The sequence below is a fragment of the Rhinatrema bivittatum genome, chromosome 4 (genome assembly GCF_901001135.1).
Source record: "Rhinatrema bivittatum chromosome 4, aRhiBiv1.1, whole genome shotgun sequence".
NCBI classification, from domain to species: Eukaryota; Metazoa; Chordata; class Amphibia; order Gymnophiona; family Rhinatrematidae; genus Rhinatrema; species Rhinatrema bivittatum.
The window spans coordinates 455,855,262-455,882,971 of record NC_042618.1 but is presented as its reverse complement, the minus strand read 5'-3'; the positions used below and the strand labels follow the sequence as shown (position 1 = coordinate 455,882,971).

At 42.3% G+C, this 27,710-nt stretch overlaps 1 protein-coding gene across 3 annotated transcripts in view; it reads right to left on the bottom strand.

Moving 5' to 3' along the window:
• The window catches only part of LOC115089116, a 378,685-nt gene that overhangs the window by 286,863 nt on the left and 64,112 nt on the right, over positions 1-27,710 (bottom strand). For all 3 annotated transcript variants that reach the window (XM_029597089.1, XM_029597088.1, XM_029597090.1), the window contains exons 6-8: positions 15,483-15,589; positions 9,835-9,962; positions 9,093-9,174 (exon numbers count right to left, since the gene is read on the bottom strand). In XM_029597089.1, the coding sequence (XP_029452949.1) occupies positions 9,093-9,174; positions 9,835-9,962; positions 15,483-15,589 (317 nt within the window). The remainder of the gene's footprint in view (positions 1-9,092; positions 9,175-9,834; positions 9,963-15,482; positions 15,590-27,710) is intronic.

Genomic DNA, 27,710 nt, shown 5'->3' with positions numbered 1-27,710 from the left:
CTCTGTGGCGACTCCCTCCGGGTCTGATGGACGGCTGGCTACTGCGGCGTCTCCATGCTGTCTCCCTCCGGCGTGCCCGGACTGGCTCGATATTGCAGATCCGCCATGTTGCCTGAAGACTTAGGGCGCGCGCGCACGCTCTGATTGAAGTACCAGCAAGGGCGCGAACCTCAGGGGCATCCCCCTGAGATGACGTCATCCGCTTCCAATATTTAAAGGTCTCTGTTATCGCTAACTAACTGACAGATCAATACAGTAAAGTGCGGCCGCGGTTACCCTGCTCCTAACCCGCTTTCTACCCACTTTTCGGCCACGTTAGCCCTTCCTGTGATACACAATCCCCTTTAACCTACTCTTACCGCGTCCTTAAATCACCGGGTAACCCCTTCCGCCCGCGTCATGTATATTACATGTAAATGATCGAATTAGCTATTCCCTCCCATACAGTAACGCGCGCCCCGACTATCGCTTTTTTACCCTGCCGTTTTGCCACGCGTTTAACCTGCTAACTTACCACCTACCCTTACCCCTGCGTTAGAGGCAGGGGTAAGGGTAGGCGGCAAACTTTCCCCCAGCCCCCGCTCACCTGCCCTGGCCGCGTCCATGGGTGCTGGTCTCCGGGGCAGCCCCAGTCCTCTCCCCTCCTCCCGAAGCAACGAAAGCGGAAAAAAGCGAAAAAGCGAAAAAAAAGCGAAAAAAGCGAAAAAAAAAGCGAAAAAGCGAAAAAAAAAAAAGTAGCAAGAGAGAGAGGGGAGAGAGGACGGGCAATCCTATGGTCGGGATTGCCAGTCCTCTCTCCCCTCCTCCCGAAGCAAGGCGCGAAAAGCAGCCTTGCTTCGGGAGGAGGGGAGAGAGGACTGGCAGTGTAAATCAACGAAGCAACTTACTTTTTTTGCAGCCCCCCTCCGGAGACGGACATCGGCGACGAGGGACCGCTGCTCCCCTGCCTCCAGCTGCCCGCAAAGATAGACGCATCGCACGGGCGAAAGCGGCCCCTGTGCGTGCAATTGGGCGCTCAAGATGTGACGTCACGACGTTTGGCATCACGGCATGTGCCGTCACGTCTTGAGCGGCCAATTGCACGCACAGGGGCCACTTTCGCCCATGCGATGCGTCTATCTTCGCGGGCAGCTGGAGGCAGGGGAGCCGCGGTCCCTCATCGCCGATGTCCGTCTCCGGAGGGGGGCTGCAAAAAAAGTAAGTCGCTTTGTTGCTTTTCACTGCCAGTCCTCTCTCCCCTCCTCCTGAAAAGCAAGGCTGTTTTCGTGCCTTGTTTCGGGAGGAGGGGAGAGAGGACTGGCAATCCCGAGCGTAGGATTGCCCGTCCTCTCTCCCCTCTCTCTCTTGCTACTTATTTTTTTTGCTTTTTCGTTTTTTTTTTTTTTTTCGTTTTTTTTTTTCGCTTTTGTTGCTTGCTTCGGGAGGAGAGGAGAGAGGACTGGCAATCCCGAGCGTAGGATTGCCCGTCCTCTCTCCCCTGCTACTTTTTTGATTTTTTTTTTTTTTTTTCGTTTTTTCTGCTTTCGTTGCTTGCTTCGGGAGGAGAGGAGAGAGGACTGGAAATCCCGAGCGAGGAGAACCGTCCACTTCCTGGTACCTGTCATTTCAAATGTCATTTGAAATGACATTTGAAATGACAGATACCGGCGTGTCCGTGAAGCGTTAGGCCAGCGCACCCAGGATACTGTATAGCGCTCTATACAGTAAAATGGGTTGCGCGGGCCTAACGCTTCACGGACACTTCTTAGACGCAGCTTACATTTGCAAGCTATTTACATACAGTATCGAGTGGTAGGTAAGCCGGACTGTGCGTGCGGCAACCGCGGATGCGCCCGGCACTAACGCAGCTCTCCCTACCGCTCCTCACTGTATCGGCCCGTGAGTTAGCAAGGATTCGCTAAGGCTATCCAAGCCTCTCTGCCTCCTCGGACTTACCAGAGATACCCGCTCCTCGGGGGCCTCGCTCTTTTCTTTACTTTCAGATTACAGATAGGAACCGGTACTCGCTCCTCGAGAGCCCATGTTCCTGAACACTCTGAAGATTCTCTACTACCTGGAAACTATCACTACTACAAACAATTGTGAGTTACAATCGCTCTCTCAGAGCTTTCCCTGGAACCAGGTACTTGCTCCTCGAGGGCCTACACCTTTCCAGCTCCTGAGCTTCCTTGAGACCTTACGTGAGTTTTGTCATCTAGTTCTGTTCATGAACTCTGTCTACTCTGCCTACTCACTTTCTACAATTTCTCAACAGCTCAGCTGTTCCAATACCTGAGGGACTACAGCCCTGGCCGGCATATCAGCTCACTACTGCCACCTCTGGTGGTTTCAAAACCCTGTTTAATAAAAGAACTAATGTGTGCCTGTCTCCATCTCAAGCCTAGCCGGTGGTCCCTCTCAGGATATCCTCCCGGGGGCATGGTCATCTGCCACCGGCCCAGGGATCCACCCACTACTATATCAGAATTACAGATTGCTACTCTCAGCTCTACACAGAGCTTTCCTAACAAGATTGCTAACTCCTACCTCTTCAGGAGCCGCAGTCTAACTAAACATCAGATTCCTAACAGATTGCTCCTCCTATCTGATTGCTCCGCCCATCAGGCATCAGATCTACAACAGATTGCTAACTCCAGCAACTCGTAGCTTCAGATCAATAACAGTACTCTAATATCTCATCAGTCTCATCCACAGTAACTCCTTGCTGCGGAACCTCCTGACATCACCTAGAAGAGAAGGGCTCCCTCTGCCGAGGTCCCTGAGATTACAACTCACCACTGCCACCTGGTGGCTATCTTCAAGCTGTATAATAAAAGAGTTCAATTCCAGTGTTTTGTATATAGAGTCTAGCCCAGTGCTGTGGCTCCTCACGGGGCTCCTCCCCGTGGGAGTGGTCATCTCCACAGCACCCAAGGATCCACTAAAACACACATAATAACAACACTAAGCTGGCGATGGCGGAGGCAGGAGGTGAGTCTGCTGAACTAATGACGGAGGCAAACTGAGAAGGGTAGCGGATGTATGAGCCCTTGGTGATGCGGCATAGTTGATACAGTCTCAAGGGCAGTCCCCCAAGGCTTACAACAGCAGCTAGCAAATGCGCCCTGTAGTGGGACAAACTGGAGCTTCACCTTTACCAGCTGCCTCCCCTGTGAGTTGAGCCCTTTGGTTCTGGCAGCCAACAGGAGTTAGGAGGGTTCCTATGGTAGTGGCAATAACTAAAGTCCAAAATCACACCAGGATCAGGGCAGGCAACAGAATAACGGAGTCAGAGAGAAACCAAGGTTAGGGCAGGCAGCTAGCAAGAGTGGTCAGGTCTAGACAAGGAGTCAGATCCAGGTGACAGGCAATCACGGTCAGGTACAAGCAAGAAATCAGGTCCAGGAAGCAGGCAATCGTGGTCTAAGCAAGAGCTCAAGATCTGGAAAGTTAGGCCACGGGTGGATGAAGATTCACTGAAGACTCCAAGGTGCAGGGTAGAATTTGGATTTTCTTGTGAAAATGGGCTTTCCAAATAGAAACATAGAAATGACAGCAGAAAAGGAACAAATGATACCCCCAGCCTGCCCAGCAAGCTTATAGTAGTATCTGTTGTGCTGTGCAGGTTACCCCCATGCTTATCAGTTTCCCAGTCCGTAAAAGTCAGGGCCCTCACATTCAGCACATGGCAATGGTTTCTCTAATGATTCGGTGTGGCTTTCCTGAAAAGTGGTAAAGGTTGCTTTATTTATAAACCATTTCCCATATTATTTAGCTGACCTCAAGCTGTTCCATTTCCTGATTTTCTGTTTTTGCATGAAATCTTTTATACTGCTCTAATTGTTACCTCATTCAGAACATTAAAATGGTTATTTGAGCATTTTTTTTTTACTTATGCCTCTATTTTGTCCTTCAGAATGAGGGCTTTTTTGGATTAAAAAAAATCCACCCCAGTACAGTCAATCATTCTCAATGGGGTAGGAGAACAAGGCTGAGCTTTTAGGAGGAAAGGAAGAATTGTGGAAGTTACAGGTGCCACTGTGCCTTGGTAGTGAAACCAGTGACTATTATTGACTTTTTTCAAATTTTTGTCCTGGGGACAAAACACCCCAGTATAACAAACCAAGAAGAAAGCAAATGTGGGAAGAACACTTCAAGAAAGCTCCAAAAGGGAGCACGAGCAACAGTGACATGAACCTTGATGACATCTCAATTGGCAAACTGGCACCCAAAGTGGCAATAGATTACCAAGTCGGCACTACGTTTTGGATTCTTGCTGCGTTACCTTTCCCTATCTCTGACAGGATTGATTCTGTCACTGGGGGATGAGGATTAAAATGATTTATTATTACGCAGAGGTATCATAATGCCCACCGACTGTGCCAATGCCACACTGTCTCTAAAATGGCCTCCATGATCCTGCCCCTCCTAAAAATTTGCATTCGGGCCATGCGTTAGTGTTCTTATCGCATGCATTATGACATTAATGTATGTGTTATGGCGTTAACGTATTATCATGTGCGTTAACGCATTTTGATGAATGACCCTATATGTTTGTAGCTGTTTTATTCTGAAATCTGATATAAACTGATGTGAAACTAGGTTATAGAAATAAGAGAAGGACGTAATCTGTCTTGTTATCAGCTTCTTCCTTCCTTTTCGCCTGATCTGTTTATTACCTATGACTAAGACTGAAGGAATGTAAACCTTTCTGCTTTCTTGCATGAAAAATTAAAAACATGTAGTTCGAACAGAGATTTTTTTATTCTTTTAAACTGTATAAATTAATTAAAGTAGGTTTTCCCACAGCTTAATTGTTTAGAAATGAAGATGTGTCTAATTAATTCGATTGTTTATAGCTGTTCTTGCCTTGTGATGTGATTTGATTTTAACGATTGAATTAACCTCTCTTGATATTTTAGATTTTTAATTTTTACAGATTGACAAAATGAAGCCTGCTTTTACTGAATAGGGTGCAATACCTGAAAATGTATTTTTCCCAGTTCTTCCTTTCTTGCTTTTTAAACAGATCTGTCTTTAAAATTAAGAATTTTTGTTTAATTTGGGATCAAAATACTTTTTTATTTCCTACTTTTTAAAGGCCTACTTTTTGAGCTCTAATGTTTGATAACTGTTTACTGTTTGTGGTTCTCTGTCGTTACATGTTGTGTTTGTTACATTGTGTCCAGACAAAGACAGCCGTGTTTTTCCTTGATACCGAGTATGAGAAAAGTGCAATGAATGAACGATAGCTTCTGCAGTCAGTTAAATGAAATAGATGTTATGTGTTGATGACAGGAGATACTGGGAACCTGTGCAGAGGCTCCTGGCAGCCTGGAATCATGCCTTGATAAGGATTTCAAATTGGAGAGACTTCTAGGTCGACTAAACTTCAGGTGAGATTGAACTTATATGGGGCTTAGGTATTCTTGAATCTTGATGAAGGCCATCTAATCAATTGCACAGAGTGAGCAATGATCTAATGGACTTAGCTTTCCCTCTTTATTGAAGGTATTTTGTACATTGCAGACTGAGTTACTAGATAAAGGACTACTTATGCAAGGAGATGGCTGGATGTTTACCTAGACAGCCATAGAGAGTGAGAGATTCTGACTTTATAGTGCAGGAATGAAGATTAGTCTGATAATAGTTGTATTGAGAAAGGGTTTAGAGCAAGTTGCTTAGAGTATGTAATAGATGTGGAAGTGTTCTGTGTACAAAGAAACTTTATGAGTGTTATTCTGCACCCTATATTTTTATCTTTTGTTTGCTTTGCTCTTCTTCATGTCCGTATTTTTCTCTCAAGATTTGTGCGGGAGGGAATGTATTAGTTAGTAAAAGAAGCATAAAAAATTAATGTAGTCCCATATGAGAGAGAAAATACAGCTATATGTACAAGGTTAGCACGAACTTGCTTTAGAAGTAAGATAACAGACACAGCACTACTTAAAGAAATTACAGGCTTCTGGGCTATTAGGTAGCCCCTCCCCCCCCCCCCCCCCTTACGCTTCCCCCTCGACTTCCCCATTACGAGAAGCCGCCTGGAGTACCTCACAGCCACGGCAGCCTTCCCTTTCTCTAACTTAAAGTCTGCAAACTTCAAGATCACATGTACACAAAATGGAGATAAGACTTAATTAAAAGCATAAGAACATCACTTACTTAAAGCTAGCTAGCAGATTCAGAGTTAATGCTTGACTTTGACTGGCTTTATCAGTCAAGCGCAGCATAAAAGGTTTTGCAAAAGTCGAAGCTGAAAACACCTGGCATATACCCAGATTAATTTTGGTAAAACTAATCTATTAAGAAGTAGATTATAGACAGGTCTTTCTAATAGTGATTTAACAGTAGTGATTACTTGTTACCTGAGTCTTGACATTAGTGACACACATGCTGATTTTTGATTAGGTTTAGAGAAAAATGCAAGAGCACGTACTTTCACATATTAGAGAGAATTTTTGTACAAAATGGCGATTACAGGTAGTGCACAAACCACAAGCAATGCACTATTTTTGAGTGGTCCTGAGGCTGGATAGGCGAGACTGTTGATGAAAGCTGAACTGAGAGAAAGACCCAGAGCCTCCGATACTGTGTTATGATCTGTTTTGTTTATTTCGTTTCGAAGCGTTATAAGCGTTTGGTTTGTACATAGAGGGGCAGATTTTCAAAGCCTTACGCACGTAGGGGGGTTACATGCGCCAGGCCTATTTTCAGAAAGGCCCGGCCGCACGCATAAAGCCCCGGGACATGTGTAAGTCCCGGGGCTTGAAAAAATGGGAGGTCCGGGGGAGGGGAGGGGGCATAGCCAGAGGCATCTCCACGGCTGCTGGGCCTGGGGATCACGCACCGGCACTCGGCCGGTGCGCGCAAGTTACACCTGCCTCTGGCAAGCGTAACTTCTGGGATAAAGGTACGGGGTATTTTTTTTTCAGGCTGGGGGGCAGGACAGGTAGGGGAAGGGAGGGGAAGGTGGGGCGGGAAAGGGGAAAACCAGCTGGTCTCCCCGAGGGCTCGGCGCACGCAAGGTGCACTAGTGTGCACCCCCTTGTGCGTGAGCATGTTATAAAATCGGGTGTATATTTGTGCGTGCCGGGTAGTGCACACAAATGTACCCCGCGCACGTATGTTTTAAAATCCAGCCCATATTATACAGAAAAATATAGCTTTTCATACTTTCACATAAGCTAAAGTGTTATTATTTTCTTAGTTTGTATTTGTGTGATCCAGACTGCAAGGCAAATACCTCATTCCCATACCCATTACACCTACCCAGCTCTCTTTACTGCATGTTCTAAACTTTGTATCAATTTCTAACTTTACGCCTACTGCTCTCCTATGATTTCTATGAGTCCATTGACTATAATGGCTTGTAGAAATCATCAAATTTCAAACAAATGAAACAAATAGGATTCATTTAATTCATGGGGTCACTCAATTTGTTTCAGGGCCCCACAAAAGAAATTAATTGGCCCCTATTCTTTTCATTTTTCTGTTTTGTGTTAAACTAATGCACATGCCTAGTTGTCAGCCTTCATGTGAACTATCAGTGCCTTGTTCTTAGACTGGTATCTTCCTCCCCTTCTATGCATTCTTCTTCCTTGTGTTGATTGGTTGTTAAACTTTGCTTTGGAACTGGTTACTGTCCAGTTTTCACTGATTGGCTGTATTGTTTGGTGCCTTTCCTGTACTTAAAAACCAGTATCTTTTGGCACTTCCTTTTGCAGTATGTAAACCATGTTCTGTCAATACACTTGTAAGGTGTGTACAAGATTTATGGCTTTTCTCAGCTTAGCTTAGCTCTGTTTGATTTGCTGTTTTAGCCTGTTTATTTTAGAAATGCTCACTATTAAGACTAGGTTATTCCTGTTCCTCCCAATGCAGTTATCTGCAAAACACGTGTTGGGGGACTTATCTGTGGAATTAAAATTGGATCTTTGAGCTGCATCTAAATGTTTACATGCTTGTCGCTTTCACTTTGAAAAGCTTTTTATTTTCTAATAAAACCTTTCATAAATGTCTTCAGGACCTTGGTTTATGTGCTTGGAGTTTCCTGCAAATCACTAACTTATTTGACACACTCTTCCTTTGATCTCATCTATTGATGTGTGGTCTGCTTGCTCTCCATTTCCTATTTGCTTCTGCATCCTTCTTTGCCCTAACATAGCTAAAATATCAACTGAAACAAATGAGCATAAACTAAAAAGAATTTTTTAAATTACATTTTTTACAGTAAGATATGTACATATATATATTTAGAGAGAGAAAGAGAGAGAGAGACATTTGCATCTGGCTTTTTAAAATTGTATTTTTGTTGCTAGACCGTGTATCAGTGATTCACTCTGTCTCGAAGGATCCTCCTTTTTCGTTCACGTTCTTCCTCTCAAGCCTTTCACCACCAGATGGAAACTGGAAACTGATACAGGATACTCAAAGCCATATCTACTTTTAGCTGTAATTAACAACTGACCGGGCCTATTCAGCTTTCAGATGATCTATGATAGTTTTCTTGGAAAACAATCTGTTATTCTAACATATTATTGGAAAGCATTCAATTGTCTAGTAATAAATTATAAGAGACTTTCAAACTGCAGTATTTATCAAAAGGGGGACTTTAATATGACATGTCCCTTTAACTACTTGCAAAAATAACTTTCTGTTTTCTGCACCAGAGATTTAAATATAACATTTTCCCACTGTATACAGTTACAGTGATATATTCTTATGGACATATTGTATTACCAATAAAATAGCAGAACCATATACTCTTGCCATGTCTTCCCACATTATTGCTGCGGGGATTTTTTTAGTCTGTGCAAAGATGACCTTATTTCAATGAAGACCAAAATTCATCCAAACCAGGAGTGGACAACTCTGGTCCTCAAGGGTCTCTAACGCATCAGGTTTTTCAGGATATTCCTAATGGCATGAGATAAATGGGCATGCAAAGTCACACTACCTCAGTTGTATACAAATCTGTTCAATGCAAATTCATTAGAATTATTCTGAAAACCTTACCAGTCCGAGGCCTTCAAGAACCGATGTTGTCCACCCCTGATCAAAATGTAACAACTTATGAATACACCAGTTATTCTCATACTATATCCAGTGCCTACCTCTTGAAGATCATCTGTTGTAAAAGATGTAGATATAAACAGGAGAGCTTCTAAGGTCTTGAGAGCTAGGTTAGTAGCCCACCTACACAAAAACATTTCATGTATCACTAATCAATAAATAGAATCTTGTAGGATAAATACAGCTATTGGAACTACCCTACAAATTAATAAATGCAAAAGAATTGATAGATAATTTATGCAATAAAATAATCGGTAAAATAGGACTTTATTAAATCTTGCCCGACTCTGGCCAAGTTTCGCTCAACGAGCTGCCTCAGGGGCTTAGGAGCCACTTGAATTGGCACAGAACAACATGAGTCTCTCATATGTCACAGTAAAAAAAAAATTCATCAGCAGAAACTGACTATTGAACTTGTCTTAATAGTCCTTTACAACCTTTACTCCATTTTCGTTGAGCAGCGGAAGTTAAACATCTTTGCTTTTGCAGCGAGCCGCTGTTAAAAGTGTTTGAAAAAAGTGGCTGATTTAAAACAAGCTCAATAGTCAGTTTCTGCTGATGAATTTTTCTTTTACTGTGACATATGAGAGATTCATGTTATTCTGTGCCAATTCAAGTGGCTCCTAAGCCCCTGAGGCAGCTCGTTGAGCGAAACTCGGCCAGAGTCGGGCAAGATTTAATAAAGTCCTATTTTACCGATTCAACTCCTTGTGTTTGTTGCTATCAGCCACCTTGGATCGGCTACCGGTTTGTTTTCTTGCAATAAAATAATTGCAATATTACCTGTCTTTTAGAATGACTTCTGTAGTAAAACTGCCAGGCAAGAAGGCATTGACCAAACTGCAGAGTATATGGCTATTTTGAAGCTCCTCCAAACATTTAACTTTCTTTTTCCGACCTAAAGAGGTCATCTATAACAGAGATGCAGGAAAACATAACATTGTTTTTATTTATTCATAATTTAATTTATATTTCGCTATTACAATATCAACTTTAAAAGGATCTACATTATAATACAGCAACAACATAATAATCAAGAAATATGAATTATATAATGCATACTCTGAAACAGAACTTTTACACAATTATTACTTAATAAATAGTAAATAAATAACAATTAATTAATATATGTTTCTAATACTAAAGCAAATCATTATTTAGATAAGAATAAACAAATTAGAAATAATTTAAAACACAACTAATAACAATTAAACATTTAATAAATATAAAAATATAAATGAAAACATAACACCAGACCAAAAAATATAGCTACAGATATGTAATATGATATGTTTATCAATAAAATATTGCATGGGTTCATTAATTATAATATAAAACAAATAGGGGAAGATTTTAAAAGGGTTACGCGTGTAATATATTATAAAATTGGGCATAGATTTGTGGGCACCGGGTTGCTCGCACAAATCTATGCCCGCGCGAAGGTTTGAAAATCTGGCCCATAGTGATTTATGGGCATAAAGTGTCCTCCCTCCATGCTAAAAGTAGACATGTTTTTAGTCACCTTGGGGGGGGGGGGAGTTAAATTGGAGATGAAAACAACACATGTAGATTTCATTTTCAACCCTACCCACATTGTTTCCCATGAATAAAATATCAACATTATATCCAGGTGCAAATGTCGTGAATACTGTGCTGGGACGGAGCCTGACTAAAATGGTGGTGCGAGGTGTACGCTGAGCATCTCTCTGACCCAAAATTCCTGTAATGCCTCATTTCTCGCGGAAAAGACGGCTGAAGGATCGGGCTATAGCTGAGGCCCCCATTGGGGGACTTCAGGTGGGCCTGATGGATGCTCACGTAACTCGAGGCTTGAGTCTGCCGGCAGAATCGCTGGGAGAGGAGCGGGAAAAAGATTTACCCACCTTGTCCTCTGATTCATCTACCATCTTTTCAACCGGTAAACGAACTACCCCACCAAATCCTGCATTGTTGAGAGCATCGACCCCCAGGAGGGGAAGAACTGCAGGCAGAGGATCCCGGAACTCCCCCATCTCCGATTGAGTTGGAAGGTCAGCCAGAACCCCCTGGAGCCACAAGTTCAGTTCACCTTCACTGAGAGGCATTTTACTTCCAAAAATATGCACTTCCCCTCCCCTTCGCCAAAGAAAAGTATTTGATTTTTAAAACAACCTTTTTTTCTTTTGCGATTTTCTTATTATTTTGATTTCCATAAACTCAAGATTACTTCCAAACTTAAATATCTGGAATTTTCCAAAAACCAAACATCACCAATTTAAGTGAACCCTCAATGACAATCATGCATAGCATAAACAAGATATCGAGATGGATGTTCAGCTATGGGCCATCCAGGTAAATTTCCCTAGATCACTTAGGCCTGGATTTATCAAAATGCAGTAAATATTACATGCGCTAGGAAAAGGAGCATGTTTTATGGTAATAGGCAGTTTATTACAAAGTATGCTCTCTTAGTACTTCACATAGGTATTAGCACAAACAAGAGAGAGAGAGAGAGAGAGAAAGAGAAAGAAAGAAAGAAAGAAAGAGAGAGAGAGAGAGAGAGAGAGAGAGAGAGAGAGAGAGAGAGAACATACTGCCCTCATACTAGGTAGGTATATATATACCTCTATATGAGGCCTACCAAGACACTCAAGGTGAGATTTAGGTAGTAGGGTAGGGGTTAGGGGCTACTTTGACATTCAAAGTGACACGTACAAACAGAACAGTGCTCTCTTGTGAAGATTTGATGACCTTCAGAGTGAGGAAACTCACACAAAGATGAGATTTGTACAATGTTCTCTCAATCTAGCTTGATGGACTCTCTACCTGGGTAACATCAAGCCATGCGATAGGGCTTCCCAAATTATGAAGTCAGCCCACTTAGCCACAAATCCCACCCCAAACTCCTCCCCTTTTTCTAATTTGCATCTCACTATGCGTTATGGCGTTTTCACATGCGTTAAAGGCGTTTTTTGCATGCAAAAATGCCATATAGCACTTTGCTAAATGACCCCCTTAGATGTAATATTCTGTGGCATGGCTGCGCTGCTGAATGTACCCGGATGAATTCAAGTTATCAGAATAACTTTAGGACTGCTCACTCAGAGGGAAGACCAGACTTATCCAGATAATTTAGCCAGATAGTGCCTAGCATTGGTATTATCCTGCTAAGCTGTCCAGCTAAGTCAGCCTTGCTTTAGCATACCCAAATTTAGCCAGATAAGCCAGAGGTGGTTAATGTAGTAGGGAATTTAAAGCCTATGATTTTTTTCACTCAATGCATAATTAAGCTCTGGAATTCATTGTCAGAGGATGTGGTTAAGGCATTTAGAGCAGCTGGGTTTAAAAAGCGGTTGGATAAGTTCCTAGAGAAGTCCATAAATTGCTATTAATCAATAGGGAAAAGCCATTGCTTTTTTCCAGCAACAGAAGCATGGGATCTATTTAATGTTTAGAAAGTTGCCAGGTACTTGTGACTTGGATTGGCCACTGTTGGAAACAGGATACTGAGCGTGATGGACCCTTGGTCTGACCCAGTATAGCATATCTTATGTTCTTATGTATGGTTTATTCAGTTACATCCTGAACTTGGGTCTATATTCAGAAGGTTTCTTCAGCTGATCAATGTTCATCAGTGAGGCACAAAGTTAGAGGTGTACACATAAAAAAAATGTTTTGTTTCATTTTTTTAATTCATTTTTTTATTTGGTTTGATGGTTTTTTTAATTTCTAATCAACAAACCGAAGCAAAATAAATATCGAACAAAATGAAAAAGGAATAAGAAAGAAAATAAACGAAGGACCCTGCCCCTGCTAACAGCCCCTAGTGCCACCAACATTTAAAAACTGAACCCCCTCCTCAGGGCTTTTGCCTGTCTCCCCTCCCTTCCTGGTACCTCTTACCTCTTCCGTGGGGGTCTCTAAATTCAAAATGGGGCAAGAGTGATCTCCAGTTGTTTCTGCCCTGCCAGGTCCCATTTTCAAAATTGCGCTGGTAGGACAGGAGCAACTGGGGAATTATTCCTGCCCTATTTTGACTTCAGAGACCCCCCCACGGATGGGGGTATGATGCATCCTGGGAGGTGGCGATAATCAGGGAGGGCCTGGGGGTGGGGCTTCAGTTTCTAAATGTCAATGACTCTGTTTTGTTTTTTTCTAAAACAAAAGGAACTTACTGAAATAAAAGGTTACAACTGGCCATGAGAGAAAAAGAAAAGCAAGACTGTAAAATTTGTTAGAGGAGGTTGAGAAAAATAGTAATTAAGTCCGCACAAAGCTGTTTCAAAACTATAAATTAAAATATATTGAAATCCATTTGGAGTACATGGGAAGAAGAAAGAGTAGGATGAAATATGGTAAAAGTCATTGCAACTTCTCCGAGCAAGCGTGCTTACAGGTCAGAGTCCAAGGGTGTTACGTACGTGCACAGACTGCTGTATAGATAAATAGATCCAAGACATATGTGTGGAGAGCAGAGATGTATTTATCCTCCCAGATCACCAAATACTTCCTTTGGGAACCTCAATAACCCTCTGTAAATCACATCTGGCTGAAACTGTGAACTCTAATTGATTGTTAGGTGGCTGCCAATCCACGTTGGCTGCAAAACAGTAGGTACTCAGTAACTAAGGGTTTCAGTTGTGTTACCTACTTTTGCTCCATAAACTGTCAACACAAGACAATTATCAGTATCAGTGATGATGGTCATTTCTTTGTTTTCTATGTGCTTGAATACAAAAAAAAAACTAATAAAAAGCATGTAACAGGTGGAAATAAATCACAGAAGTAAATAAATGAAATCCCTGCCAAGACTCAGGCTATAAATAGCCACCTCTGAGTTTGTCATTAATTTCTTTTAATGCATCCTGCTTTCCATGCATGAGTAAATTGACTTTCATGCCTACAGGGGCAGCTAAAGTGACCAATCCAGTCCAACTGAAAATGGATGAAGATGAATTTTCAAAACCCATCCCTTCACAAGATAAAAATATTCCTTGCAATATGCAGGTAAAGAGTTTAGGCTTAATTAAGATATGTGAAATATTTAGGCGCTTGTTACTGTGCCAGTTTACTGTCTGGTTTCTAGGAGGCACAAACAAAACATTTTCTGCAAGTTTTGCTTTTGTTGATATTAGCTTTAGATAAAAAGATTTGGAAAGGCTGCCTTAACTTTAAATACAGTTTGAACTGCACGCGTCTGTACAGGCTGCATGCTTTGCTTTAAAGGAGGCAGATGACACATTCTGTCTTTTAAACAGGGATCAATGCAAGAACAACTCTGCAAGAGAGGAACAGTTACTGCAGACGAGGAAAAAGGGCATTTTGCTTCTAATCATGTTTTAATGCCTCTTCTGTGAAATCTTTCCTCAAAGAGCAAGTTATTTATCATTAAGGAAGGGTTTTTTTTAATGAGTTTATCTGCAACTATATAATATATATTATTTTAATCTTACATAATCTTGTGACAAACATTATGTACCTGTCACATTTTGTTATGCTTCATCGTGGCTTTTTTCTGCAGTCATTTACTACATTACTATATTGGACATGAATCAGTAAAATCCTCGAATGCATAAAGTATATCAAAGAAAGACAATGGACAAGTTTTTTTTTTATTGCAAATAGATAGCTAGTCCATGCTGATTAAAGATCATACAATCCATGGGAAAATATGGATTTTAGAGTGAGAAAAACAAATACAATTCCAATAAGCTACAGATAGTGCGCTGGGCTCCTCAGTGTCCCCTTTACATTCACTGTGAGACATTTCAAAATAATATATATTGGCTATTATGCCATGAATTTCAAAATCGGACATGCAGAATTCAAGTTTGGAATAGAACGAGCGGTGTGGTTCTAGAACTTAACAGGTGAATTTTCATCAAAGAAGTTTGGCATGTAAAGGTAACATACTATCCTAGCAATTTTCAAAACTCATTTATGCCCATAAGTGCACTTCAAGCGGGTAAATCCTCTGAACAATTCAATGGCCTGTATTACAGCAATTTTCAAAAGCCCACTTACACGGTAAAGTGTATTCCTAAGGTAAAACCCAGTTTTAAGCTTTGTAAATGCTTTTGGAAATCAGGTCCGTACCGTACAAGCAATAACGCTTCCTTAGCTGCTCATTAAGAAGATCTGCACGTGTAGTGGCAGAGAAATGCAGTTCCTGACAAAAGGAAGCGGCAGATGATTACCCTAAGAACGTGCAGAGCCAGAGTCCATCTTGTGTGGTGATTAACAAACACAGAAAATGAGCAATAAACAACAATAATAATAAATGTGAAATGCTTTCAGAGCACCAGGTTTGCTCTGTATTTTCTTAGAAAGGGAAAAGATAAGTAGTGTGGAGAGGGAAAGGGTGTCAAAGTCAGAAGGCCAAATGCACCTCTACACACCCGCATCTATTCAGCACATTTCATTTGGTTTCTTATGCATAAGAACTACCGCACCTTTAAAAGTCCATTGACTTGGTCCAGGGTGCACTTCATCGGGGAAGGGTAGAAACTCGAGCCTGCCTTGGGGATCCTCTTGTTGTATTTCTTTGCCTGTTCACGACCTAGGGAAAGATGGCACATTTTCACAGCCAAGGACTGACAAAATCGATTCACAGTGCCATAAAATGATTTGCAAGCACACCTTGGTATTCTGCACCTGCTCTTCAAAGGAGGAGAAACATCCTTAATGTTACAGCAATGGCCCTTAAGAGAAGGGGGACCGTATTTACACAACATGGCTCTTGGTGGCTTTCTAACTTTAAGCAATGTCAAATGTCAGGGGTTTCAGGAGTTTGCAGGGACTTTCTTATTCCATTTTGTTTTTGTTCTGTTGGTCCTTTAATTTTTTTGTTTCATTTTTCCACCTTTGAGCTCAAGAGATGGCTTTAATGCACACACAAAAAACAATTTAATGTGCATTAAAAGCACTTAACATTAGGGATGTGAATCGTTTTTGAACGATTAAAATTATCGTCAGATAATTTTAAAATCGTCCAAAATCATTAGAGTGCACGATACAATACAAATGCCCCCGATTTATCGTCAGGGGCATTTGTATTGTATCGTTAAATAGGGTGCGGGAAAACCGGCACACCAAAAAAACCCTAAAACCCACCCCGAACCTTTAAAACAAATCCCCCACCCTCCTGAACCCCCCCCCCCAAAATGTTTTAAATTACCTGGGGTCCAGTGGGGGGGTCCCAACGCGATCTCCCTCTCTCTCTGGCCACGGCTGCCGTATGACATAGTGAGAGCAAAGGTAGCGCCGGCGCCATTTTGAAGACTGGCAATGCGGCCCGCGTGCAGGAGGTCGCTCCCGGACCCCCGCTGGACTTTTGGCAAGTCTTGTGGAGGTCAGAAGACCCCCCCCCAAGCTGGCCAAAAGTCCCTGGGGGTCAGCGGGGGTCCGGGGGCGATCTCCTGCACGCGTGATGTCGGGAGCCAGGAACCAAAATGGCGCCAGCGCTACCTTTGCCCTGTCACATGATAAGGGCAAAGGGCCACCGGCGCCATTTCTCAATGCAGCCGTGGCCAGAGAGAGAGGGAGATCGTGTCGGAACCCCCCCCCCCCCCCACTGGACCCCAGGTAATTTAAAACATTTTGGGGGGGTTCGGGAGGGTGGGGGATTTGTTTTAAAGGTTCGGGGTGGGTTTTAGGGTTTTTTTGGTGTGCCGGTTTTCACGCCCTCCCCCGATTTACGATTTTTAACGATTAAAAAAAAACAAAAAACAAAACACGACGATAAGATTTCTCTAGCGCCTCCTTCCCAGTGCAACCCCCTAATTTAAATATTGCATGGCGCCCCCCATTTGGGGCACCATGCACGCATTAAGAGAGTGGGCACTGACTGTTAAGCACCCACTTTCTACGCGCCCTTATTGCATCGGCCCCTGTGATAACTGGGCTGAGCTCTGAGAGGAGCAGTTGGCTGTGGAAGCGGTGAATCTCCTGGAGCATGAGTGTGCCAAGAAGGGGGCGAAAATGGGAAAGGGAGAGGTCTATGGCAATATAAGGAAGGGCTGGCAGCAAGCACAAACTTTTAAATAATGATGCAGCTGTCCTGGGAGCAGAGGGACACTCGCTGAATGAGCACATGAACGGCAACACAACAGCAAATGTTTGTGTGTGTGTGTGTGTCTTTCTGTCTGTGAGTTCTGAGCCACTGGCTGGAAGTATGAATGTCTCGTTACTTGGCACCGGGTTCAAGAGCTGATTGATTGGCAAAAGACTAAGACCAGACCAGGAAGCCAGGATATAGGAGAGATGCAACTTAACATGCTGCATAGAAAGCACACGAATATGTCACAGATACCCTGTGGGCCAGTTTTGAAAAAATCCTCCAGGGCTGATATTTTTCTGCAATCACCCTGAAAGCAGACTAATTAATATGCTGTGCATAAGCACAGCATATTAATTACTGTCTATCCAGCACTCTCCTACCGGTGAGGCCGCGATTCTCCTCCTCCAGCCGGCCACGAGCGGAGCCAAGATCCGGCGCGTTGACCCGGCCTCGGACCACGAGCCCTCGCACCCAGTAGGCCCCGAGCCGAGACGCGAGCCTTCGCCCCGAACCGCCCACGAAAACGTCGTGGCGGTGACGTCAGAGGCGCGACCGGCGGGCTATTTAAATCGCTGCTCTCCTTGGCGTCGCGCGCCGGGCGTCGCGCGCACGAAGGAGCGCAACAAAGGGGCCTGCCCCTTTGTTTCGCCCCTTCGGTTCGCCCCTCGCTCTCCCTGAGCTTTACCCCATCGGTCCCATGACAGTGCTAACCCAGCGCTCATCCTGCAACAACCACCCAGCGCTCATCCTGCAACAACCACCCAGCGCTCATCCTGCAACAACCATCCAGCGCTCAACCTGCAACAACCATCATCCTGCAACAACCATCCTGCAACCATCATCCTGCAAGCAACCATCATCCTGCAAGCAACCATCCAGCGTTCCTCCGACAACCTTCCAACCAGTTAACCTTCCAAAATGTCTCCAGCTCTTCCAATCCCAATTTTGCAACACCACCTCCTACCTAAAAGACCATCTGCAAGACAAGCCCTTCACTACAACTTAAAGGCACTCACCCCTATTCTGACTGCACCTACCACCCAGCTTTTAGGCCTCACCCTCTTTTCACTCTCACTTTTCAATGCACAATCCCTAACAAAAAAAACCTTAATTTTCAATGATTACCTCACCGACGCCAATCCAGATATTTGCGCAGTAACTGAAACATGGCTCAAGCCCTCAGACACAGCTCTAATAAATCAACTCCCTACGCAGACCTATGACTTCTTTTCACTCCCAAGACTGAAAAAAAGAGGAGGTGGAATCCTTTTGGCTACCAAAAAAAGCCTTAACTTTACCCAACACCCATTCAGTTCTAACTCAAAATTGGAAGTTGGTTTCTTCACATCACAACATCTTCAAATCCTTCTTGTCTACGCCCCCCCAGGGCTCCTAGAATCCGATGTCTCCCCCATCCTTGAAATCACCACCACTCTCATCAACCTGGATTCCCCAGCAATCATCTTAGGAGATTTCAATCTGCACATAGACAATCCTTCACCATCTAACAGTTGCGTATCCCTCCTCACAGCCCTGTCAGCAATGGGTTTCCAACAATTAGTCAATGAACCCACACACAAAGCGGGTCACACCCTGGACTTGATTTTCATCAACAAAGGCATTACGAATACATCCAATTTGAATAATAAAAAGGTTCCATGGTCGGACCACACTCTCATCTCCACCTCTTTCGCTCTGAAAGAAACCAATACTGCTAACATCCCCTCACCCTCATTTCAATACAGGAGGCGATGCTCCCCAGAAGACCTTAACAACCAGTTGGATTCACAGCTCCCTCTATTAGATCTCACCGACCCGAACACTGCCATTCGTTCATGGAACAACATAACAGAAAATATAGCTAACAAGCTCTGCCCTTCAACTACAAAAAAAGCTCACACCAATGCCTCCAACAGACAACCATGGTTCACCAAAGAACTTAGAAAACTAAAACAAAGCTTAAGAAAGAAAGAAGTGACTTGGCGTAAAACCCCTTGTGACATTACCATTTCTTCATACAAATCCACTCTATATCAGTACAAAGCCCTCACCTCAAAATCAAAAAAAGATTATTTTGCATCTAAGATTCACAACCTGGTCTTTGATGCAAAAGCTCTTTTCGCTTATGTCTCCAGCCTCACTCAAACCATACCGCGAGAAATCCCCGGCGACATGGCACAGTCTAAAGCTGATGAACTCGCTCAGTTTTTCCAAGATAAAATCAACAATCTTTTAACTCAACTGCCTTCCAATACTGCTGAGGCCCTTCCAACATGTCAACATTCGACCTTCAAAAACTCCAGCCTAAACACTTTTGAACCCGTCTCTTCCACCGAGATACAATCCATCTTGAGAAGAATGAAACCTTCGTCTCATCCTGCAGACCACATCCCTACCAAACTTCTTCTATCTATTCCAGACACAATAACCACATCATTGACTAACATCATCAACTGCTCTCTAGCCCAAGGATCCTTCCCAGATGATCTCAAAATGGCTTCAATCTCACCCCTCCTAAAGAAGCCTAACCTTGATCCGAAAGACCCCAACAATTTCCGCCCCATAGCTAACCTTCCATTCATCGCCAAGATCATGGAAAAACTAGTCAACACTCAACTCTCAAACTACATCGAAGACAACAATCTCCTCTTCGCCCCACAACACGGATTCCGAAAAAATCGAGGCACAGAATCCCTCCTTATCTCTTTGACAGACCATATCTTACTGGGCCTTGACAAAGGAAATTCATACCTGTTGATCTTGCTAGACCTCTCCGCAGCGTTCGACACGGTCAACCACGCCATCCTCCTAAACCAGTTGTCATCCATAGGAATCAGCGGCACCGTCCTTTCCTGGTTTAAAACCTTTCTCAACAATAGAGGTTACAAAGTTAAACTCCAAAATAAGGAATCCTCTAGATTTAACTCTACCTTAGGAGTCCCACAAGGTTCGTCTTTATCTCCGACTCTTTTCAATATTTACCTTCTTCCTCTCTGCCAACTTCTCACCGACCTCAATCTAAAGTTTTTCTTATACGCAGATGACATTCAAATCATCATCCCTATCAAAGACACATACTCTAACACTCTTGACTACTGGGAATCATGCCACAAAAAAATCAAACAACTACTCAACAGTCTACATCTCATCTTAAACTCCTCTAAGACTGAAATCCTACTCATCTCTCCGGAGAACACCTCCAACAGTACTCTTCCCACAAATCTGCCTACCACTCAAGCTAGAGACCTAGGAGTAATAATTGACAACCGGCTTAACTTCAAGGCACACATTAACAAAACAACCAAAGACTGCTTCTTTAAACTCCAGGTTTTGAAAAGGATAAGACCTCTGTTCCACGCTCAAGACTTCAGAACGATCATCCAAGCAGTTATCTTTTCGAAACTGGACTACTGCAATTCCCTATTGCTAGGTCTACCTTCATCATACTCCAAACCCCTACAGATGGTTCAAAATTCTGCAGCCCGAATTTTGTCAGGCGCAAGGAAAAGAGACCACATATCCCCCGTCCTGAAAGAGCTTCACTGGTTACCCGTATACTTCCGCATCATGTATAAAGCCATAACTACCACCTACAAAACTATACATCAACTCACCACTCTCGATCTTCAATTCCCCCTCCTAGTACATAATTCTACTAGACCTACTAGAGATGCTTATAGAGGCTCCCTCCAAGTTCCCCCAGCGAAAACGACCAGACACATTACCACAAGAGATCGCGCCACCTCCACAGCTGGCCCTCTTCTGTGGAATTCCATTCCCACAGACCTCAGACAGGAGCCCTGCCTCCTAACTTTTAGGAAAAAACTCAAGACTTGGTTATTCAAGCAAGCTTTTCCGGACACAACCCAATGACACAATCCAATGACTCCAAAAACACCATTCTCTTGTATTTAACATCTATTTTGTATATTAGTTTGTACACTATATTTAATTTGTATATTGTTTAACTATTTCTCTTCTCTCCTTTCTCTTCCTTCTCCAAGTTCGGCTTCCCTTGTTAAATGTAACTGTACCTTCCGTCACCACAGTTCTAGTTTTTGTATATAATGCACTCCTGTTCTATGTAAACCAGCAAGATATGTCTTCATGATTGCCGGTATATAAAAATCCTAAATAAATAAATAAAAAATAAATAAGCCACTTGCAAGGGAAAATATATTATTTGTTGTCTAAAAAAATATTGATTTTAATATTTCTTAATATATATTTGAGAAATGAGACATGCTAAAAATATATCTTGCTAAAATATATTTTGACAGCGAAATTTAATATTACAGTGTCCAGTGCATGATAGACTACCTATAAAAGGGTAAGTGAGCCCCCAAAATGTGACTTTTTGATAATGTCAGAATCCCATATTGCAAGAGAGGTGAAATTTCCGGCAACTGATGAATGTGGCAGCAGTAGGCTTCAGTATTTATGCTGCATGCATACCTCACAGCCTTTAGTGCTGCAAATGTTCTTTTAGTTTTTAACCGTGTCCGGGGCAATTCATGAATACGCTGCCTAGGTGTACGGTATGTGGATACTTTAACCATGCGCGTAGGAACCACATCTGCAAAATATGATTGCAGGTGCTACACTCAACAAAAAAAATTACCTGTCTCTGGACAGAGTAAAGGAGTTTGATCAGGATTGAGGGTGCTCAAGTATCCTCTGCACCCACAGAGCTGGCACCTATGACTGTGCAATCTTGCAGTTAAGTTTCAAAGAGAAGCTATCTAAGTAGCTTCCCTTTGAGAATTAACTAACATGAAATGTGCACGCTAAAAGCACCCACATACTTTGCACCTGCTATTTGTGTGGGCAGCTGATTGGGGGGGAGCGACAGGTAAAAAACAGTATGCACAGAGGATAGCTTTCAAATAACTGCACATGGTGGTATATATGTACAGTTACAGTGTGTGTGTATGGCCACGTGTAGTTTTATCATAGTATTTTATAACCTGTGCATATCACATACACATGTATTATAAAATTCACATTTTTACCCCACAACATACACGCACATATATGCTTACACACAAATACATGCAATGCATTGAAAGCGAGTATTTCAATGAATTGAACGCATGTGCTTTTCCTCCCTGTTCTAAAAATATATGCATATATAATTTATTTGCGAAAATAAAGTGGGGCTCTCGCAAATCAGGATTTACACGCATAAGTCAGTGTAGTTTAAAACATGCGCACATAAGTGAAATTACCAGTTTTATCAATTACTCTACCAGTTCACCCAGTTCTTCTCCAGGTCATGAAGACCCTCCTGTTGTTCAGCCTGAACTCCCCTCAGTTCACCCAGATCTCTCACCCAGCCAACAGTATACCATAAACACGTTTAATACTACTCATGCAAGATAATTAGCAGGTGTAAAATTGTGCAAGTAACTTGGCAAATCCACGTGTGAGTCTTTTAGAATTGCATACTTACCCACACAAATTTGGCCCCACTCTGGAATGCCCCTAGGCTGCTCTTTTTTATTTACGTGCGTATATGTCCACATGAAAGGAAAAATTTGCAAGTATGTTTGCGGTTTATAGAATAGCATATACGCCAGTAGATGCTAGGTATGTACATTCATTTTTTTTGATGAATTAGGAAATCATACGATATTTCCTAATTCGTCATGTATCGATTTTACCGATAAACGAACACATTTTCCACAAATTTTCGGGAAAAATCATTTTTCGGTTTAGCACGTGCTAACAGGAGCTAGCACGCACTAATGGGAGTTTGTGCGCACTAACCCGGAAACGATTCGCCACGAAAAAAAAAATACCGAACCGCGGGAGATACGAAATATCCTGCGGTTATACGAAAACAAAAGCAGAAACAATCGCCAGCACGATGCACATCTCTAGTAGATGCTACTTTTGCACGTATATGCTAATGTTTGCTCGTGCAAGTCTTGGAAAATTCACCCCATAGTGTGCTGTTTTACCCTATTGACCTAGTCACCTCCATTGCTCCCCAGTTTCACTCAGTTAAATGTGCACATATTATGAATGTCCATATATGTTTTTAGCTGAGCAAAGACAATTGTAAACAAGCTATTCTACCTAGGTTAATCACTACTTACCCGAGTGGATGGCTTTGAAAATTGACCATTGAATGCATTACTTCGGCAACACATATACAAACTATCATGCCAATAAAGTTTTCTGATTCCAAATGTGACTCTACAACAGTGATTCTCAAATCTGTCCTCATGACCAGACAATCAGTTGAGTTTTCAGGCTTTCCATTTTGAATATGACTGAGATAAACTTGCATATATTAAAAAATAAACATTTGCTTTTACTATATATCTCCAATGTATGCAAATATAGAAACAGAGAATATGACGGTAGATAAGAATCATAATGCCTATCTAGTTGCCCACTGATCCATGCATATTCACTCTAGATATTCTAAAAAGCTTAGTGACTGTAGCATCATGCGAATAGGTTTGCGAACCAGTGCTCTGAAAAATTACAGAATACCACAGGGAGAATTCAAGGATCCCCTGACGGCCCCTAGAATTATGCAGAGATCTGCTGGTCTGTAACTAGTCTCCACTAATTATAGTTTCACAAGAGGTAAATAACGAGTTGTAAGAAAGTGGCTAGGGTACCAAGCTGGAACTTCTTTGGTTATAAAATACAGGAAACGTTCACCAGTTCCTAATATCTCTCTTACTGACCTGATCAGTATGCTGGGGGGTGGGGGGATGGTGTGAGGGTTATCCCTCCTTTTTCCTCCTCCTATCAGTTACTCAGGAATTCCTTGGTGATTTACTATAAAATCTTAGGAGTCGTGCAAAGATCAACATCCTACTCTTTTAGGAAATTAAATTATACCTCTCCTAATGGACTACAAGAATTGAGCAATTAATTAATGATGAGAAATCAGGTCTGGGAGCTGGAGCGAAAGGGGTAGTTCCATTAGCTGGCATTAGTGAGGGCCTCTGTGGCTTTCTTAAAACCTTTCTCCTTTAAGAAAAAAGATCATGGACATTCATAGACTGAAAGCTTACACACTTGAGGGTCTGACATGTTCCACCAGGCATTTTAGAACCTCTTAGCTTGCCAGGTCACAAAATACAGATAAAAGATTTTTCTTTGCATAAAAATGTGCAGATGACAAGAAGCAGTTTTACAGTGTTTTCTAATAAATAGGGGTGGATTTTGAAAGAGTTATGTGCGTAAAAATTAGCATATACACAGGTAGGTAGCATTTACTCACACATATGCTATTTCATAAACATCAGACATACGCACTTATTGTTTTTGCGCACACACGTCAGTATATGATGATTATTGTTATCTTGAATTTAAGTATGTTTTTATCCTAATGATTATGTATGTTTTTGTTGTAACCAGCCCCAAACCCTGGAGGGCATGGGATATAAATTCTTGTTAAATAAACATATAAGCATGTGAAAAGGAGCAATCTAGTGGCGTTCTGGAGCAGGGCCGATCTTTCCGCTCACAAGTTGCTATCTGTTGGCCAACTTCCTCGCATAGTATTACACCGGCTAAGTGTAAGTGATATCAAATAGGTTTAGTGTATCTTGCTCGCCAGGTTGGAGGTCTGAGTGAAGTGAGCCTAAAGAACCAGGACCCTGGAGAAGGACTGGGGAATAATTAGGAAAGCTGATCATTTCAGTTGCATGGGCATGTTTTAAAATACTGTATACCGACTTGCATAAGTCCTACTTTATTTTTGGGTGTAAAATATACACACATATTTTTCAAAAATAAGGTAGGGAAAGTATTGCACATTCAATGCATTGAATGTATTCGTGCGTGAGCATACGTATGCACGTATGATGCGGGGTAAAGATACACACATTTTATAATACAGGTGTGTTATCAAATACTATCATAAGTCTGTGTGAGGCCATATACACACGTATGTGCTGCTGTGTGCAGTTTTTTAAAAGTTATCCTCACAGAAACCAATATTCAAAAAACTCTGAATGGCTAGCCTATGCGGCAGCTAAGGTTGGCTGGATATGTTATCCTGGATATTCAGCAGGATTAAGCATCTCACTGAATATCCCAAATAAAACTTTCCAGCCATCTTTAGAATGTTGCTGGTCAGGGTAAACATTATCCAGCCTCAAAAGAATATAACCTCCTAGGCCTGCAATATATTTTTGTTTTTATTTTAAACCTGCAGTGTGGCACTTAACCCGCCTAGAATGGTAGATTGGTGGGATATAAATTTTGAGGTCAATATTCAGTGACACTTAGCTGGATAACTAGGGATTTATCTGACTAAGTGGTAGCGGCTGAATATCTGGCTACATTTAGCAGCCACACTTATCCGGATAAGCACTTAGCATACATATATTTGCATGCAACCCTTATCTATTCATGTATGTTTGATAGTTTAGAAAATAGCTTGTGGGCATGTACATGTTATTTGCATGTGTAGATGCTAATTTTTCTATACGTGACCTTTTAAAAATTCACCCCAGACCAGATTTTGTAAAATTTGAGGGTACATGTGCAAGTTTTCAGGAAAATTTAGTGTGCACCAAATTAACTTGTGTAACTTGTGTGGGGTAAGGTTGGTGGGATCATTTAAAATCTGGTATAACTTACTCCTGTTTTGACAACTTTCTTAGGTAGGCAATTTTGATACCGGCTGTCGACCTCACAGGCCCATGGGAACTTTTTACCCACAGGTCTGTAGGTTAATTTTCAAAGGGACACTCCCTGCGGAGTTTCCCTGTCAATATATAAGGCAAGTACTTCATGGTTACAGAGTACATGGTGCAAAATACTTCCTTACTTTGCACCGTATACTCTGTAACCATGAAGCTCACTGAATGAAACAGCCAAAAAAAAAATCCTGAATATCTTTACAATGCACATTAACAATGATAGGAGATTAATGGGAACTCTTTCTGAGTAATTCATAGTGCTGTGTATTGATTCCTGATGTTTAATGTTTGATCTGAAACATTTACCACATCAGTTTATAGAAATATGCTATTAATCCAGCAAACTGTGTTTCATATTTCTTAAGACACTTAGCTTTCGGTTTTATAGGGACAACGTTGCAGACTGAATGCTTCCCTATGATTAATTCCTGAACTCTTTCTTACATCTTCTTCTAACCACTTACTGGCCCAGCAGGCTAGATGGATGGCACATTGCACATTCTGGAAACAAAGTTCGAGGAATATGCATTTACCGTGCATCATCCTTCCGGCACACCATCTCCAGTTCGGCAAGATTCATGACAGACGAGATCGTCATACTTACTATAAGGGCCGGTGTAACAATAACGCTGATAGTAAAAAAGAAAAATACAGGTGCTCTAAGTTCATTTCCTCTGCCAAGGATCCAATAAATTTTATGATATAGGATTTCAGAAATACACGCCACCTCCTCTCTAGACGGATGTCTGACTCACCTGCTCCATGAAAGCCTCCCAATGGAACAGGGGAGAAAGAGCAATGGGGGAAACTGTGGCATTGGGAGATGGGGAGGTGAGGGATTCCTAAAGGAAAGAAAAGCAAAAACAAAGTGAGAAAGGACGCTCGCTAATCCTCTGTGCTACCCGGCAAGTAACCAGCGGTGGCAGCAGAGCTCTGCCGGCAAGTGCAACCCGAGAAGATGGGAGAAGGGAGCCCAGCAGGAGGGACAACATTACATTGCTATCTCAACACAGTACACCCCTTAAATATTTTACCTTTGGGTTTTTTTTCTTCAAATCCTGGGAAGATTTTCCTTAAACACATGCTGGATGCTATAGGGTCAGAATCAGTTAAGAGACTACCTATTAGGCTACTGCGTCCTGTAACTAGTGAAAATGGCTGGATTCACGGCTTTAGACAATGGGAAGGCACTGGGTGGTGGCAGCAAACACGCTAACCGCCATTTTCACAAGCCCTCCTATTACGGTTGCCCACTGGCTCCAGATTTTCAGGGCAGGTTAATCCAGTCCTGGTTTTCCTCCCCCGCATGCAAAGACTTGTTCTCATTTCCCTAGTGCAGTCGCTAAGAAAAGCAAGTCTACAAGTCGATGCATGCAGGTGAGTAAAGCCAAGACTGGGTCAACCTGTCCTGAAAATCTGGAGCCAGCTGGCAACCCTAGCTCCTATACTGCATGCCAGGTAACTTTTCTTATTGCTACAGTCATTAGCCCTCCTTAGTGCATTAGTTAAATGATTGTGGAAATATAGCAGATTTTTCCCCTTCCATATGCATAGCACCCCCTGCCCCTGCAAGCCTGAGAAAGAGAAGAATATAAAAAAAATAGGTTCATCCAGTGTCATAGTCTTCAGGTTTCCAGCAACCATGCTATAGAAATACATTGATCCCAGGATGACCTCCAGGGGCATTAGGTACTTAAATGTTTCAGGGCTCAATTCCATAGTTCCCTCCCCTCCCTTCCACCATCCACCCACCAAAAGCACACACTTCAGCATTTATTTTATAATCTCCACTAAAAAAATGTACATGCAATATTTAACAATCTTAGGGGCCTAGTTATTAAAATACTATAACACTAAGATTAATGGGGACTATTTAACAACAGGCATTATTGCATTTTGGTAAATAGAGCTTCCCCTCTTCCCCATTTTTTAAAAATAGTGGGGCA